Raw genomic sequence first — 19074 nt, 5'->3', positions numbered from 1 at the left:
AGAACCGAGTGTTCGTAGAATTCTACAAGTGGATCACGTGCCAACTTTTACGCATTGCCTATTGCCAACAATTTGATTGGTATGTTTGTAGGTCGGGTGTTGGAGTGAAATGCCTGCACAATTAGCACCTCGAAACGGAACGACCTTCTTTGTGCAAAGAGCGAGAGCTTGTTCTTTAATTCCAACACGTCCCTCGTAAGTGTGATAATCTCTCCGCCCTCTGAGTGCTGAGAGAGCTGATTAGCGCCAATTTGTCGGCATAATAAGGCTGGTTGGTATTTGCTTTAAAATGGAAGATCGGCTGCAGCATCATCAGGGGCTAAGGGCCATCTCCGCTCAGTGTTCACGTAACTATTTAATTGCAGCATAATGAGCTAACATGATTTGCCTCACAAGAGGTTGCTGCTGGGCGCGGCTACTTAAAGCCTTCGAGTGATGCAACGTATCGGCGCCGGCATTGATTTTTGAAACTGTCTCCAGCATACTGGCAGGCACTGACAGCATACCTTTGGCAGTAGCATTAGTGGCCCACACAGTGGTAGTCTGTTAAAGAGCCAGCATAAGGTCCCAAATATGTATTCGGAATCATCCATACTACCCAAGCTGTGCTGTTCGATTTTTGCATTTTTATGCCGCCGCTTTCGTTGAATTATTCATCAGCGTAATGCCGGCACATCAAGGGGTTGGTGTGTGAAAAGTGTGATAGTAAAATGCAAATCATTCAGCGAACCATACCGAGACACTCGGTTCAATGAAGTCTTCTGTATTTTCATCACATCTCACACCTTAATCAATTCGTTTTTTTTTTATTCGATCGTTATAATTGCGGCCAATCCAAATCGGTGATGAGTAGCCGGAAGATAAGTTGGTCTGTCGTCTGTTGACAAAACCAATTTACTCGCCAATAAATCATGTAATCGAAGCTCTACTCAGACACGCTCAGATGTGAAACAAAGGATATAGATCTCTATCTAAAGGATGGAGTTAGAAGAGTTGGTAGATCCAATAAATATGGGCAGATTAGTAACTGATTGCAAAACGAACGAACCACGAACACATGTTGAGCGATTGATAAGAATGGTTGTGTAGCAGGGCTTTGCGAATGATGGTGCAGAGCCTTTAAATCTTTTGACGTCACTGAACATTGACGTTTTAAACTGGTAAACCTTTGCGAACACTGGCTGTAGGAAATTCTTTAATGGAAAAAACGACCAACAGGATAATCAGCTTAAACACATGACGTCGTATATTTATTCAAACATAATCAGCAAGAATATTCCAGTGGGAAGCTCCATTCAATCATAAGCCATTCGTTGACGGCGTTATCAGACTGTTAACAAATATTATAGAATAAAATAGAATATTAAATATGGATTTCTCAGTGAATCAAGACAGAATTGAACGTAGTAACCGGAAATAAACAAAAAGAATAACTTAAGGTGCATTCCTAAAGTCTCGATGAACACAGGGCCAGCTGGTTTGGCCATGCTGCCAATAAGATCATTAAATTTCGCAAACACCTAACCACACCGGAAGGATCCTGCATTAAACCATGGAGCTCACTATCCCGGACCACCGCATGCAGATGATGCGCGTGCAAAAGGCAAACCATCCGTGCGCCGATGGTCGATGGCTACTGCGATTATCGCCGGCAGTCGCTCGGCATCCTCGGTAGCTAAGGGGCTGCATCATCGACGACTGTAATAGGATATTGTTTTACGAGCACCATAAATTATCGCTAACGGTTTCAATTATTTCCGCATGTCAGCCTATTGGCCGCTGGCTACCACTTGGTCAACTTCTCTTCTTACTACTCCCTTTATCTCACCCCACCCGATGGTCTCATATCGCACCGCAAACGCTATCCGTGCGAACCGACATCGGCATCGGCATCTTATCAGCTGCCAAATGCTGATGCTGACCGTTATCTCGGACCCCGGTTCCGCTTCGCTGCGCTCGTCTGCTATGACCGGGAAAATGGTTTTCCTCGAAATTTATCGCCAACCCTCGGTGTTCCTTGGGAAGCGTTCCTGGCAACTGGCAGCACGGTCAGGTGGGCGGTAGACACTTTTCAACCATCATCATCCCCAGCATAAGATGCGCCGTGACGTCAGATTGTGTTGGCTCGCCGATGCTGCTAATGATTTCAACCACTTCATCTACCGCCTTACCCCTCACAGAGCATCCGCATTATCGAGATGCGTTTAATTTGATGGAAAATCGCTTCGTAAGGTCGCTGTGCAATGCTGTACCAAGTGAAGTCGTCTTCGCGTGAAGAAGTACCGCCCAAGTTATCGCTCTGCCCTATAGGGATCTGATGAAGGAGGATTCCTTACGTTACATTCTCCAAAGACCTGTTAACATACACGCACAATCACACTGATGCGATTGATTGGAGTTTTATGTTGAACCAAAAAAAAAAAGAATTATGCTCTTGCCCTAGCCCAGAGGCTGTGGTGTTGCGACAGCATCATTATTATGCTAGCGGCCACTCGTAACCTAAAATCACATAAATTCCCTCACCGTTATCAAAAGGGTCTTTGGAGCCTCAGTCTTTTAGCTGATCGGCACCACCAATCATTGATTGTCCGCCGTGATCACTGCCGATCGTTTATGGGAGCTAATCTCGGATCTCGGATCTCACCGCCATGACGACGCATTTCGCGAGTCAGCAAACACCTCTGGGAGCCATAGTAGGCCACGATGGCCGATTGTGCCACACGCACACTTAACTGTTATCAAAGGCGTTAGGTGATAGGCATCGGGCCTTAGAAAATGGTCATAATCGATCGGACAACGCGGCAAAAGGCGAAAAAGCGACGCACGGAGCCAAGGAATCAATCGGTGTTATCGCCAGTGAACTGTCGACACCCTGGATACTGTCGTAACCTCAGACACACACACGCACACTGCGGGGACACGCAGCAGACTTCGCCAAATGATGATTGGCTAATAGAGCGATTATTGACCTGATCGATCGGTGTGATCCTCGTCCGCACTCGCGATAAACCTTTCCCGTTTTCTTCTGCAAGACACACATGTGGATGAGGAGGAGAAGGAGAAGAAGGAGGAGGATGATATGGTGCAAGCCAAGGTGACTGGTGCTGGTGATGACGGGGGAGATTCTTCGTGCGGTTCATGCGCTCCATTAATTGTTGTGTGCGACGATTAGCATTTTTGTGGTTTTGTGGTGTGTATTTGTGGCTTTTTCGCTATCACCTATCACGATTGTCATGTTATATGGTGTTTTCCTCGGCATTTTCGTCATCATGCCTCAGCCCAGCATGGGGTCTTTCCAGAAGCGACGCCAGACGCGAAAGAGAGAGAAAGAGAGAGAGACAGAGAGAGTGCGCGCAAGGGGTGTGAAGAGATCGAAAGTGAGCAGAAGTCAGCGGAGCGAATAGGATACAATGAATGGGGAGGTATAACTCCCAAAAAAAAAGAAGAAGAAGAAAAATGGAACCTCGCGGCAGTTGGTATCAGGGCTCGACGATCACCGCGAGCTTCGGGCGATGAAGCAGCCGTGAAAATCGCTCGGAAAAGCGATTCGGTATAAATTGATTACGATCATCGGTGGAAAGCATCATTCGTTGGCGATCGCTTGAAGCCATCATCTCTCAGTTCGTTTCGCGTCTTTGGCTTGAGTTTCGGTGCGGTGTGGTTCCAAGGAGCATCCAGCAAGTTGCAGCAACAGCAGCAACAGTAGCAGCAGCAGCAGCAGCTTAGCTCAGTGTTTTGAGTTTGAGCTTCAGTCATGAAGGTGCGTGTAGTGACTTGTGCTGAGAAAAACAAAAACATTCAGTGATAAAAGACAATTAACAAAAACAGGACATTACGAGAAACTGTGGGGAGTGTGGGATAGTGATTCCTAGTGTAACAGGGTGATCCAGTCCTACAAGTTCTAATTCTAAGATTCGTTTTATTCCTCTTCTTCTTCTTCTCCTTCTATCTCGGTAGACGTTCATTGTGCTGAGTGTACTGTTGGCAGTGGTGGCGTGTGCCAGCCTGGACAAGCCAGCTTCCACCAAGGATGCGGCTCAGGAGGAGCAAAAGCCGAAAACGCACGGTAAACGTGGTTTGATCGATTACGGTTACGGATACGCCAAAGAACCGGAGCTACAGGGTGGCTTTAAGCCATCGTTCGGTTATGATGTCAGTTCGGTGGAGGAGCCACACTATCCGACGCACAAGTCCTTCAACCACCATCTGCCAAACTTCCACCAGAACCAGTACGCGGCCCTGTACTACAAGGAACCGTCCTCGTCGGGTACGTTCAGCTGGAAGGACGAGAAGCACACGGTCATCACGAAGAAGGTGCCGGTCCCATACCCAGTCAACATCGAGAAGCAGGTGGTGATCGAGAAGAAGGTCCCGGTACACATTGACCGGCCCGTCCCTTATCCGGTCGAGGTGGAGAAGAAGGTCCCGGTGTACGTCGAGAAGCAGGTGGCGGTGCATGTGGATCGTCCCGTGCCATACCCGGTCAAGGTGCCGTACCGTGTCGAGGTGGAGAAGAAGGTACCGGTGTACGTGGAGAAGAAGGTGCACGTTGATCGGCCCGTCCCATACCCGGTGAAGGTGAAGGTTCCGGTGTACCACAAGGTAGAGGTCGAAGTCCCGAAGCCGTACCCAGTTCACATCCCCAAGCCCTACCCGGTGTACATCGAGAAGGAGGTCGTGAAGCACGTCGACCGCCCGGTGCCGTACGAGGTCGAGAAGAAGGTCCACGTTCCGGTCATCCATCGTGTCGAGATCGAGAAGCCGTACCCGGTGTACGTCGATCGGCCAGTGCTGGTCGAGAAGGCGGAATCGCATGAACACAACCATGAGCAGAGCCACGAACAGAGCCACGAGCAGAGCCACGAACAGCTCCTGGAGCATAGCCACGAGCACAGCCACGAGCACAGCCACGAGCTGCAGCACAGCAGCCAGGAGCAGAGCCACGAGCTGCATAGCCACGAGCAGGATCACGCTGCCGTACATCACAACATCCGACCAGTTGGCATCAAGTCGACCGATTTCATCTCGGAACCCCTTCACGCCCACACCGAGCACGAGCAGCACTATGGTGAGGAATCGCAGAAGATCGAACGGAAGGTCGAACAGGAACAGCAGAAGTCAGGCTCGGCAGCGGCTACCATGGAACATCCGGCATCCGCTAGTTCCGACAAAAAGTCCTCCGACAGTGAAGCATCCCAGTAGGCGTAAGGCGCAGCAATTGCTCATCCCAAAGAAATGGGCTACTTTGAGACACATTTAGCATAATAAGTATCCTTCTCGTAGCTCAATCTTTTACTCGTGCTTCTACTTCGAGATTATCCCTTCGTTCGCATTTGCTTCAACTACAGTAGCATCAACAGTAGTAGTGGTAGCAGGAGCAGCAGCAGCAGCAGCAGCAGCAGCAGCAGCAACAGCAACAGCAGCATGTCCTTCATGTTTAACCAAGACAACCACCAACAATGTAATCACACTTTGTCCTCTCTAGTCTCAAACCAACAGCCTGTGTTGTGGTCTTCGTTTGTAGAGCGAGCTTTTTATGCTGCTGCTGCTGCTGCTGCTGCTGCTGCTGCTGCTGCTGCTGCTGCTGCTGCTGCTGCTGCTGCTGCTGCTGCTGCTGCTGCTGATGCAGTTGCTGTCCGAGGCCACCGAGCAAGCAAAGAAATCTCAATAAACAAACAATTTACAAATCGAAAAAAACAAACAAATGAAGACGAGCGATTAGCGTGTTTAATGAGGGCACGTGCGGGCATGATGAAAATGAGTAACCGCGATCGACCACCGACTGCCGATACGCACTGTAATAGCTTGGCGATGGTGAAGCTGTGCGGTACTTTTCCTCTCGATACCATCTCACCGGTAGACCGGTGACCCAGATTGCCCATCTTGCCAGCATACCCGGGGAGCCGATGATACAATCCCCACGGTTGTGTTGGGTTGGGTTGGGTTTTCATTGCTTAATCGTCTAGAGTCTCGCCTCCTCCTAAGCCTCGTTACATGGCTCGTTGCTCTCGCTTAAGCACCACCGTGCTCCAAGGTGCTCTCTCTGTGTATTTCCCTTTCCGTGCCGCGTTCCGTGTTCGGCTGCGATGGCTCCGTGGTTCGCACTTTCGCTGCCGGACTGTCCGGATCAATCAAAACAGCCACCGTTTGGTCCACTGTTCGGGTTCGGACAACCGGCACAAACGGTAGATCGTTCGCGCGGTGCTTCACTCCGGCTCTTCCGTCTTCACGGACGTGTGGACCGGTGGTGGGTGCTGGCTAATTTCGTCTTGATTCGTCGCACACATTTGAACCGCCAAACGGGGCCTCCCAAGTCTGGCTGAACCGTCTCGTGGTGCTAGCAGGTTCGGTGAAGTTACGGACTGCTGTTGTGGAGAGCCATGGCGGTACGTCATCGCGTGCGCTCGTCAAGTTCGGTGTGGAAGCTGCAGGAAAGACGGTTAAGTAATCTGCTTACCGGTGTGCCCTGGATCGAGCAGTGAAGAGAAAAAGGGAAGGACAGGCAAACAGAAGAGGAAGAGAAGAAAGAATTGGAGAAAGAAAATCAAATCGCAGCTAAACCGTGACAGGAGTGGCAGATGTGTATATGTAACAGCGGTCAGCGCCCAACGGACAGTGGACAGTAACATAATTTCTTCGGGAGCTTTCTGTACCACTCATGCATCCGTCCATTCACCCGGTTGGGTGGGGATGTGATGGACCACATTTTGGTTTTGAGAAAGAAAAAAACACATCTCAATGAACCGATTATTTGTTCATTAGAGGGTATTATGCTAATGGTGGGGCCAGCTGCTACTAATTTATTCTAATTGCATCGAAGTACTCATAATAATTCAATATTTTTCAATGGCTTGCTGTGTTGCAACATTAGCACTGTGACTACATTTTTAAGGGAATAGGCCAACATAGCAAGTCTTATCGGAGCATATATACTCTACCTTATTCTCCACAAGTCGTTGTTACATATTAACATACAGCATGATCGAATGGTTGTATCAATGAGTCTGAACTCTACGCAAACTGTCCTTGATTCTGAACCCTGCAAAAATAATAAAATGTCCCGTTTTTCTGATCCTTTTTGATCCCATTCAATTTACAGCTACCACAGTAGAAATACACACCGAGGTGTACCTGAGTGCCATCAATACCCACGCTCTCTTCTGTCCAAGTATTTGTATCGATTTAGAAGCTCCCCAAAAAAAAAAACGAAGGCTTCTTAAAAGCGTCCATTATGCTGGCTAGAATATCAATTTCAAATTGCACCTAGGGCTGGAAAAACCACAAAACTAACGGGCACTAACGCAACGAAAAACGGGATTTATGTCGATGCCAAAGGACCCCCACATATCTTGATAGCATCTCGCCCGTATGCAGAGCAATCATAATGCACACTACCGTACCGCATATCACCGATCGGGGACCGCTACAAGCCTCGGCACCACCTACAAGACCAACCAGCGTAAAAATGTGAAACGATTTATCGTTATCGTGCTGCGATCGGATCGCCCCCCGGACCACCGTCGAATCAATCGCAAGTGCGTAACGCATACATTCCCATTTCTCCACAATTCCAGCGGGATGGGATGAGCTGTGCTGCGGCTTATGGATATTGTTTTCCATCCGGCGGTGAACCTTGCGACGTTAGGTCTGAATGTCGGTTATTGCGGGCAGAGTTTTTCCCGAAAAAAAGGTTCCAATCTGCATCTCTCTCGAAATTGAGGCCAAAAGCAAGGCCTACTGCTGCTGCTGCTGCTGCTTCTGTCGGTGACATGAATCATTTAACAAAGAGTGCATCGATGCATCGGGCTTCCGGTCGCGACGAGGATCATCGCCAACGCTGAGACCAGTCAGATAGACGCTGTGTGGATTGTGGATACAATCGTGTGTCGTGCGATGTCTTTAGGATATTTATTACTTAACAATAGACGCAAAATCATTGCAGAAACAAAGAGAAATGGTGCTTTCCACTCACCGGAGATCGGAGCGCCACGTGAAATGCACGCTCGACCACCATTTGGCACAAAAACGTCGTCTAAAACTCGTCATTTATGCCATCGGTTTTCCACCAATTTAACTTTCCCTCGCGTCTCCCTCGCACTCGCAGTCTAATAAAGCACTCCAGTACAACTCTAAAACAAAACTAGAAGAAAAAAAAATGGGGAAATAGAAGAAACATCCATCTGGACCGGGAACTATCGGTTGCCGTCCGGTGACAGCCACCGCGGCACCTGCTGTCGCGCCCATTTGGGTGGAAAATGCTGAAAATTGTTTCACCTTTACCGTGCAGCCGTTGTACCATCCGCATGCAGTCGCGTCGAAGGTGTGAACAAAAAATCCGTCTATTTATTTTGGTCCGTTTTCCGCCCTCCACCCCATCGATGTTTTCCGCCATTTGCACCGGGATGCGATTTAATGTTGGTTTCAATAAATTCCCTATTAGTTGACCATCCCGTCTCTCTATCACCACTACTCCCCCTCGTACTCCCCTCACACCCGTTGGTTGACCTACCACCGGCTGCAACCCACGCGCATTGATTGTTTTGCGTCGAGGGGCGCTGTTTTCCACGATTTTTTAACTTCTTTTTTTTTGTGCTCTCGCAATGATTTTCCGATTATTCTTATGCCAACGTGGTACACACACACACACACACAGCGACTTTTGCGCCTCCCGATGGCTCTTTATCGGCTTCATAACTCGACCGTTTTTTTGTTTTTTGTCGCTCTCGATATCAACCGATGCACTCTGTTATGCATCGGGCACCGGCCGTAAATGGTGCGCCTGTTTGGCTCGTTTGGCGCCTCCGACTGCGGAGTGCCGCCAGAACTTGCCGAGGTGGCGCAGGTCGGCGGCCATTTTATTCGGCTCAATGATTGATTTTTATTTTTCAATTTGATTTATTCTGCATTTATATGGACGGCGTTTTCAGGCGCGAGAGCATTCGTGATTAGTTCGATGGCTGTGGTGGTGGCAGGTGTGAGCGAGCGAGCCAATGCCCCGCTCCTGATATCCTGCAGCTGCCCTGGTGCAGCAGTCGAGGTGGTGGTGGTGGTGGTGGTTCTAATCGCTCCCCCATCGTGGGGCGAGGTGTGTTCAATCAATCGGAACAGTGCTTTAATGGTATTTTCCTATTTGCATAGTGGTGGTCCCCAGGGTTGGGGTGGCACCCGCGATACCGGCTGCAAAACAGGATTTTTCGCTTTCGGCTCCTCTGGAACCCTCCTTCCCACCCCATTCTCCATCCAAACCATCCGTTTTTTTTTTTTGGTGTTGGTCTAGTTTTGCACTAGAATTTCAATGCAGCAAACCTGCGCTGCCGCTGATGATGATGATGATGAACTTTGATGTGTTGAATGATGTGAGGAGAGCGTACGGGAAGTCGGGAGCGGGTAGTCTAGTCGGACGGGTGGTGCCAGCGACGGAGACGCGGATCGTGAGCAGCACAACAACCTAAAGCTCGATAGATTGGTCAGCTTGTTTGCTGTAGCCTGTATGGTGCGGTGGGGAAGTGTATGGGGGGGTTGGTCTCCTCGGTGTACACTGGTGAGCATATTGCGGTTGAATGCTGCGCTCCCACACCGGGTGGTGCGACTTTGAAGTAGAGGATTCAGGTCGCATGGTATTGCCGTTGACTACTGGTCCGGCCATGACCATTCAATTAGAGGGAAGCACATGTTCGCGCAGCACCACCACGCTGCTGGCCACACCCGCGCATCGATCTGTTTGATTTGCTGGGCACCAAATGTGGCCTCAATAATTAAATTTACTGAATTTTACTTCTTATCCTTTTTGCAGTGCTGGCTGGTTCCGTGAAATGGATTTGATGAACGGAGTAAAAATCGGGTCGTTGAAGACAGGGAATGCGAAACAAACCATCAATGTTGTTAACTAATGTTTTAAATGCTCCAGTAGATTCGTATGCTTGAAGGATAGGATTAATTTTTAAATGGCCACAGAATATGTACAGAATGTGAAACATTTCACGAGGTATTTCGTTTTGGATATCTTTAAAAATACAACTAACCCAATATTGTGCATCTAGCAATAAAAACGGAAAGAGATGCAAAGGCTTTCTCGCTATTCTATACGTCTGGGCAGTCGTCGTTCACTCTCATAGTTTGATAGCTCACAGGGTAGCATCAGGAGTATGAAGACAATCAAACTCTACTTGGTTCATAATATTCTCGCTATTTATGGATGCTCCGGCAACCGGCAACGTGTTCTATTCACATCAATACTGGAGTTAAAAGAATCTTGACACACTTCGAGAAATATTGAGACTAGGATGTAAGATTGTTCAGCTATTTATGAAGACAATATCAACATTTCCTTCTACTATTGTGCAACACTGCACTAAATTAGAGAATACAACGTTTGTTCTATGGTCGGTGATCGATGTATGGTAAAACATCAGGTCACAGAAGCATTGTGCATATTTGGCACAAAAAAATGTGTAAAACCCGTTAACCTAGCTCGTGGATGAATCTTCAAAACCTCCATTAAGCATCCTTTCTCTCTACTTCTAGCTCCATTTCTCTTTCTTCTCTCTCTCTCTCTCACACACTCTCGGACTATTCCTTATCAGGTCGACCCCCATCGAATCCGCGCAATGAGGGAACAACTTTCGTCCGGATCCAATTTGATGCGAATCTGTCAACAACCACCATCTTTCCGGGGATGGACGGTTTAACTCTGCTGCGTGAACCCTTAAAATTATCATTAACCCACCCTTTACGAAATTGAACCTGCAGGATAGCGGAATCGAAATCCGCCACCGAACGCCGACGACCTACCGCGGTAGCCATCAAAAAGTTATCAAATCCATCGTAACCCGTCGCCGGACGGACCGGGCGACCCTTTTTGACAAACGACAAAAAAGCAAAAAAAAAAAGAGCAAGTAATGGTTGCCTCTATTTAGAAGATAAAAAGCCCGCCCGCCCTATCAGCTGAACCGGGGCCACGGGCACAAGGCAGGCATTTTGTTGAAATGTCGTCAAATCGTCGAACCCCCGGACACCGCAGACGTTCCCTTGGCTCCGTTTTGCTTACTCAGGCACGCACGGCCACCGCCGCCGCCGCCGCCGGGCCTGTGGCCTGTGTGTAAAGAACCGCACTTAACGGTGACCAATTTGCGTGCGGGACACCAATTACCAGTCCTAATTTCCCTGGCCATCGCTTAATTACAATTACGCGAACTCGCTTTCGGATCAGCCACGGGATGCGGAGAGGAGCACGGTGGCAAGATGTCGTTGGAAAAGAAAAACAATCCGCCCGGCGTCGACCGGTTACAAATCTCGCGACTGCCCCGCGGGCGAAGACAGATGGTTTTAGAGTTTGCTTAGGACCGCGGTGCCAGTCACCAGTAACCTTACCTGGGGCTAAACGGTCGGTGCTTGAAAGTCCACCAAAGGTCCACCAAGGAAAGAAGCCGCGCGTTTTTCGCGCTTCGTAATTTCAAAAGGAAATCCCTTCCGGCCTTCCCACAGAATCGAGAGAAAATAGACGACCGCCAAAAAAGCGGCACCGCCATTATCCCCACTTCCCTTCCCGGTTGGTGACCATTTCCTGTTTGTGAGTAGTGGAAAGTCGGAAAGTGGTCTATTTGCACGAGCTCGTCAAAACGGCCACCTTCGGCGGTTCCATGCCGATGATGGTGGGTTGGGGTGTATAACCCCCGTGGGAGGATACGGATGAACGACGAGACTACATACCGGAATAGAATTGAATTAGTATCTACTTGGCTTGGCACTAGCGGGCGGGCGAGAAAGAAAGAGCAGAGGTAAAGGTACGTCGGTGACGAAGAGCTACAACGAAATGACGTGCGTCAAGGCGAAGGAACGTTTCCAAGTCCCCCCCTGAGGACTTGGCACATTTTTGGTTACGATGTCTACATGTTTTGGCGTCGATGGAGGCAACGCAAAAAGAGGCTGAGGACTCTTAAAATCCTCCTTGGGCCCCGCTCAAGAATCCTTCCCTTCCGGCTCGCATTTATTGAGATTTTGCTCATTTCATCGCATCCTTGGGGGGAAGGAAGGAAGCAGGGGTAAGATTAAGTACCGCTGCACGATAAGGAAGCAGGAGACCACACTGAGTTCGGGGCAGGGCAAAAGGGCAGGTGGGTTTGCCCTAATAAAGGATTTTAATTGCGTCCCATCACCAAGAGACGTCCGTAACAGTGGAACGGACGGACTCTGCTGCTGATGTTTATTGTGACCGTTTTTACCGTTTAGGCCACATTACCGGTGCACCGGTTGGAGTTCGGTTGGAGCAAAAACCACAAACGGAAGGAAGTGACAGAGAGTGTCGCGAGGGGTGGTGGCGGTGCTGGTGGTGTCCGATATGGTCCGGTTAATGATGGAAATGGTGCGTTTTGCTGTTTATCTTCGCTTCTCCGGGCGCCGGTATTGTAGCGGGTCATCCGGAGTCAGCCACGCTTCGGCCTAAATACCCTGCGGGCCTTAAACGAAGATTAAGCAACACATTTCGACGTGCCAGAATGTTCGCCATTTCGCCAAGCCTGCTTCCGTGTGACTTTATGTAGTAGAGTGCGCGAGAGAGGTGGGGAAAGCGTGAGTTATGATGATGGTTGCGAGGAGCCTTTAAAGAAACACGCTGGCTCTGTCCAAGGATTCCATTCCATGGTCCCAAGGAGTGTTTTGTACCGTTTCGCTTTACCTGGTAATCGTTCATTCCACATCATTTTCTGGGGAAATACGGATGAATGTTCGGGAGCATTCAGGATACAGGAATCACATGAACTCGTTTCTCCTAGAGTCCTTTCGCGTGACACAACGGGGAAAATGTATTCTAAGGATTCGCAGGGCAAATGTCCACCCCTTGGGAAACGTTATGTTGCATGACAAAGGACTACGCCAGGATACAGGGGAAAAATCATGATTCATGTATTTGCAGCATGAATCCAGGAACCTTAGCCGCGCAACAGCAGAATACGGCGCCAGGATAATGCGAACATAACGAATGAATCCGCGACCAATGTTGCTGGTAGGAATACTGTTCGTATAGAGTTTATCCTGCGACTTCATGGCATCGTGACGCAAACCAAACAGAGACAGTTCGGCTGGAATGAACAGCTGAGTCGTGTTGTGTGTTGCTGAACATGCTGCTGCTGATGTATGCATTCATGAATGTCCTAGATATCGGGTCATGGGATAATTCAATGAATGCGCAACATGAATACGCCAGGATTTTGCCTTTGACGCTACAGAAATGGATGAAATATTTCAATACTCTACTGAATTACCTTCGAGGAAATGTTTGTTAGCAATGGTACCGGGTAGTTCAGTGTAGCGCGATGTGATTTCCACGGGTCGAATCCATCCTTTAGCTGACTCATGCCTTTTAGCATGAAGTTTTACTCATCCCGATGATCTGTGATCTGGTGGCAAATGTGTTACTCAATCTTGCTCAATCTTTGCAAGGACTTGCGTCGTTGAAGTCAATCCTTGCAAGGGGTTGCGTCGTTGAAGTCAATCCTTGCCAGGACTTGCATCAAAATTTTCCGCTGTATTAGCGACCATACAACATTTGCGTTAAATTTCGATTGAATACAACATTTGCGTTAAGCTTTTCTTTCTGATTAGAGAAGAAAGTATTCTAAAATGATTAGACATTATTCGGCATTAGATAGATGATTCTAGAATCAAACCCTCATAAGTTTTGTCAACATGCACTTAAAAAGCATCAACCTCAAAAAAAATGTCACGCAATCACAATGCTTTTTGACGAACTTTAAAAGCTGAAACAAATACTTATTGATACCTTGCACATTACAAGTTCCCGGTAAATGTTGCGTAATATAAAGTATTGAAACATTTTTCGTGTAGCTTTTATCTTTGCAAGATCAGTTAAATTTGTACAAAATAACCCGATTATTTAGTTAAGCTTATTACTGCCAAATCAAAGCAAAACAATCTTTTAAATTTCAAACAATCTAGCTCTTTCCTGTTCTCTTAAACATTGTCCATCTATAGTACTTTTTGCGAAATTTCGAAAAATTGAACGCAAGCACGTGACACGCAGCCGTTTTTTTTTAAGCAGATCGAAGCGAAACGGATCCAGGAGTCGGTAGATGCAAAAAACGAAAACCGCATCTTCCGACTCCTAAAACCGCAGTGATGTAAACGACGAACCAATTTGTACAGTGATGGTCGATAAAATATGATCACTTTTCGCAAAAAATGCAAAATTTTCATCAAAATCAGTTTCACTCAGTGCAAAACAAGTTATATCCCACTATTCGTTGGGTTGAGGTTAGAAATTTGTTTTGAGTCCAGAAATCGTGAAAAGTGAGAATTTTTAACATTCTTTAACTATTTCATGATAGAAATAGGATAAAAGTGATAAGGATAAAGGTGGCTCAGGGCAAATTCAAGGCTCAGGAAGCGAGGACCATACTGAGGTAAATCCTCACTGAAGAAAAAGAAGAGTAGAAGAAGGAGTAGGAGTCTGTTTTTTGCTGTGGAATTACGCTAGAAGCTGCACGGAAAATTGAATTCCTACGCCCAAAGGTCGCTCGCTGGTGCTAAAAAGGAAAGACGGGAACCGCACGTATGCGTTGCGGAAGTGAGTTCATAAACGGCATCGCAAAAGGTTAAGCAATTCGCTGGCCCTCGTCGTCACAAGCAACAAAAGTGCGTGCGTGCGTGCGTGACGAAGTAGCCTACGAGCTTATCGCGTGAATATCGTTCTCTTGAGGTTTGTGGCGAAACTGCAGAAAGATACGCGTTCGCATCGACGGGCATTGAATTTGTTGAGGAACAGATCGAAAAGTGAGCAAAGCGCGCGCAACGGAGCGATAGAAGCATAAAAGATGGAAGCCCTCATACCGGTGGTGAACAAGCTGCAGGATGTTTTCAATACCGTTGGCTCGGACGCTATCCAGCTCCCGCAGATTGTCGTTCTTGGCAGTCAGGTAAGACGTTGATCCGTTTTGTCGTTTCGTTTCGTTGAACTGCACGGCCATATCGCTGCCGGTAGTTGGAGAACCGTTATGTAATGAGCCGGGATTCGCGATTCCCCCCTAAACGGTCGATGACACCATCCTGCTGCTGGTGCTGTACTGTCTCTCGAACATGATTAATATGCAGTCGCCATCGCTTGCTTCGATGCGCTCGTAATTCAATTCGCTTTCGTTCTTTGCCGTTCCAGAGTTCCGGAAAGAGTTCCGTCATCGAGAGCCTGGTCGGCAAAACGTTCCTTCCTCGAGGGACGGGTATCGTAACGCGCCGTCCTCTGGTCCTGCAGTTGGTTTACACACCGCTCGATGACCGTGAACACCGTTCCGCTGAGCATGGCACTGTTGCGGTCGAGGAATGGGGCCGCTTCCTGCATATCAAGAACAAAGTGTTTACGGATTTCAACGGCATCCGGGAAGAGATCGAGAACGAAACGGACCGGATGGCCGGTGGTAACAAAGGTATCTGCCCTGAGCCGATCAACCTGAAAATTTATTCGACGAAGGTCGTCAACCTGACTCTGGTCGATCTGCCCGGTATTACGAAGGTACCGGTCGGTGATCAACCGGAAGACATCGAAGCGCAGATCAAGGATCTGGTGTTGAAGTACATTGAAAACCCAAACTCGATCATACTGGCAGTCACGGCCGCCAACACCGATATGGCTACCAGTGAAGCGCTCAAAATGGCCAAAGATGTCGATCCCGATGGTCGGCGAACTTTGGCCGTACTGACGAAGCTCGATCTGATGGATGCGGGTACGGATGCGATCGATATTCTGTGCGGTCGGGTTATTCCAGTTAAGCTGGGCATCATTGGTGTGATGAATCGATCGCAGCAGGACATTAACGATAAGAAAGCGATCGAAGATCAGCTACGAGATGAGGCCGCCTACCTGCAGCGCAAGTACCCGACGTTGGCCACACGCAACGGTACTCCGTATTTGGCCAAAACCTTGAACCGCCTGCTGATGCACCACATCCGCGACTGTTTGCCGGATCTCAAGACGCGCGTTAATGTGATGGCCTCCCAGTTCCAGTCACTACTCAACTCGTACGGTGAGGATGTCACCGACAAGAGCCAGTGTCTGCTGCAGATCATTACAAAGTTTGCCTCCGCTTACTGCTCCACGATCGAGGGTACGTCGCGGAACATTGAGACAACGGAGCTGTGCGGTGGTGCCCGGATGTGTTACATCTTTCACGAAACGTTCGGCAAAACGCTAGACTCCATTCACCCGCTAACGGGCCTTACTAAGATGGACATTCTGACGGCGATTCGCAATGCGACCGGACCGCGACCGGCACTATTCGTACCGGAGGTAAGCTTCGAGTTGCTGGTGAAACGTCAAATCCGGCGGCTCGAAGAACCATCGCTCCGTTGCGTCGAGCTGATTCACGAGGAAATGCAACGCATTATCCAGCACTGTGGTACCGAGGTGCAGCAGGAGATGCTGCGCTTCCCGAAACTGCACGAGAAGATTGTCGACGTGGTGACGCAGCTGCTGCGCCGTCGTCTACCCACCACAAACACGATGGTCGAGAACCTCGTGCAGATCGAGCTGGCATACATTAACACCAAGCATCCGGACTTTCACAAAGATGCGGCACTGGTACCGAGCCTCATCAAGACGGATTCGCAAGATCCGTGGGCAACGACGCATCAGTCCGGTAATCCACCTAGCCGACGGCAGCGCCAGATAACGCTCACCGATAAGCTGGGTTTGGTCAACACGGCAGCAAATCACGTTGGTGAACAGCTTTCGCTGCAGTCCAATCATCAGCAACCGTCTCAGCAACAGCAGCAGCAGCAGCAACAGAACCATGTAACCGAGCCAACCGGATGGCTGGGAAGCATTCTGCCACCAAACACGGAAGCTATGATCGGTGGTGGTGCTGGTAATGGTATTGGTCCAGAAAGTGTCACCAGCACGGCAAGCAACACACCGACACATGGTGTGCTTAGCCCCACCAAGCCGGTCAATCTGCTGCCCGACGTGCCGATTAACCATTCATCGCGCAAACTGACGGACAAAGAGCAGAAGGATTGTGATGTGATCGGTAGGTACCAGCACACATACGCCATCGCGCGGTCACTTGGAACGAGTTGGACTTTGTTTTTTCTTTCTAAGATGTTTATGTTGCCACGGTCCAATGCGGTCGCAGGTGTTTGTTTGGAATTAGAAAGTTAACTCCGCATGCACCACGTCTGAGTGACGTGTTCCTATTAACCGACCAACACGATATAATGCCTTTCTTGCATTCCTTTACAGAACGTTTGATCAAATCCTACTTCTATATCGTACGAAAATCGATCCAAGATTCGGTCCCCAAGGCCGTAATGCACTTTTTGGTCAATTTCGTCAAGGACAACCTACAGTCGGAGCTGGTGACCCATCTGTACAAGTCCGATTCGGCCAACGAGCTGCTTAACGAATCGGATCACATCTCCATCCGCCGGAAGGAGGCAAGCGATATGTTGAAGGTAAAGAAAGGATTGCGTTGTGACATAACGGTTTGCTAACGATACACTATATTTTCTCATTGTTTTTCATAAAGGCACTAACCCGCGCCAATCACATCATTAGCGAAATTCGTGAGACGCACATGTGGTAAGCAAATATCGGCGACACCAAAAACATGCGGGATTCAGGATGCAGCCGCGGGGTAGATCGTATTCAGTCGTTCGTTTATTGCCCTTTACTCGACGTTGATAGAACGCAATTAGTAGTGCATCTCAGCTAGACCGTTAGAAAGTGATCTTTGATTGAACATAGCAGAGCAGTATTCAGCCGCTCGATCATGATCACGATGTCGGATCGGTACTCCAAGTCGAACAAATTCATTCAATTCATGTGCGCCATACTATCGACTACCGACGCCGCCAACTACGATGACGATGAGAGCGGGAAGAAGATGACTATCCTTCAGCAACTCTCGAAGGGCATGTTAAACTAGTTCATTTCAATCCATACGATGGCAAAACCATGCAATGCATAATAAGCGGAATAGTATCGACATGTGTGTGTGTATGTATTTCAAAGCGCCGCAAGACGAGCGTGATAACCAAAACATAAACCAGAAGGATAACGGTGAAAAAGGAAGGGGTTGCACCAAACAAAGACACAAGGAGAGATAGCTAGAAGATAGAACATAGCAGATGTGATGCGTGATAACCCGAAAAACAAAACATGACTTTTACGTTTCAAAATGCTGATTTTGAGATTTTTTTTTGCATTTTTGTTCTTGCATTATTTATACTCTTTTGTAGAATGCTTTGTGTTGAACTCAATATCTCTTTCGTCCAATGTGTGAGCGTAGTACTGTACTATGCCTACTTGATGGTAGAATTTTCGATTCGTTTTCCAACTTAATTGGTCGCTTGATTTTTAGCTTGGAAGAATGGCGCGCCAGCTCGGTCAAGGAGATGGTACATTTTGTGGAAAACATGACCGAAATGCTGTCACTGCTCCAGTGCCACCATCCGGATGCTGAGAAGAGTAAATCACTTGATTCGTGAACCGAGGGTGGCGCATGGTATGCATTTTGAGTATCGCCACTGCTGCGCTGGAGGGCATTTTGTTTTGGATATTTTACTTTGCTCACTTTATGCGGTCACCGTTTGGCAAATTAACACGCAACCCGAAATCTCGCTTAACCTGCACAACCGAAATGTCTAGTCAGGAAACGAAATGTGTCGATTCTGTTTTTGGAAAAATGTTTACCAATGTTCGATTGAATTCCCCATAAAATGCCGGTGCCAGAGACCCATGTTATCTGCCGGGATCGGCGCTGTTCACAAATAAAACATAATACCACTTATTGTTGGTGCTGTTAAGCATTTCCTAAGCAAAGAGGAAGGAGGAGAAGAGGACGGATTAGCGGCGTCACACGTGTACTTCAAATTCTTGCGCCTTTCTTCGTCGCTACCCGTACCGTAGTTCTGTAAGGAGCATAGCTTAGCTTAAAGTAATTTAATATTGCCGTGAGCTGTAAACTTCTCGACAGTAATCATAGATAAACCAGTGAAATGGAGGTGAGAAAATCTCTCGATTGTCTGCCTAACTCGTCAGCGTACATCCGAAAGATCGCAAATCAAATC

At 48.2% G+C, this 19074-nt stretch overlaps 2 protein-coding genes across 2 annotated transcripts; both read left to right on the top strand.

Moving 5' to 3' along the window:
• The first annotated feature begins 289 nt into the window (after positions 1–289).
• Positions 290–5202, top strand: LOC125959590 (titin-like). The gene is made up of 5 exons (XM_049692416.1): positions 290–347; positions 3033–3094; positions 3958–4161; positions 4225–4866; positions 4993–5202. Exons 1-5 carry the CDS (start codon positions 290–292, stop codon positions 5200–5202), a joined length of 1176 nt encoding a protein of 391 aa, XP_049548373.1.
• Positions 5203–14274: 9072 nt separating this feature from the next.
• Positions 14275–19032, top strand: LOC125952045 (dynamin-1-like protein). Its single transcript, XM_049681270.1, has 4 exons — positions 14275–14930; positions 15167–17033; positions 17246–17457; positions 17532–19032. The coding sequence occupies exons 1-4, from the start codon at positions 14829–14831 to the stop codon at positions 17586–17588; spliced, it is 2238 nt and encodes a 745-aa protein (XP_049537227.1). The 5' UTR covers positions 14275–14828; the 3' UTR covers positions 17589–19032.
• Positions 19033–19074: the final 42 nt, after the last annotated feature.

The sequence above is a fragment of the Anopheles darlingi genome, chromosome 2 (genome assembly GCF_943734745.1).
Source record: "Anopheles darlingi chromosome 2, idAnoDarlMG_H_01, whole genome shotgun sequence".
Taxonomy (NCBI): domain Eukaryota; kingdom Metazoa; phylum Arthropoda; class Insecta; order Diptera; family Culicidae; genus Anopheles; species Anopheles darlingi.
The sequence above is the reverse complement of the archived record's forward strand: the minus strand, read 5'-3'. Positions and strand labels throughout refer to the sequence as shown.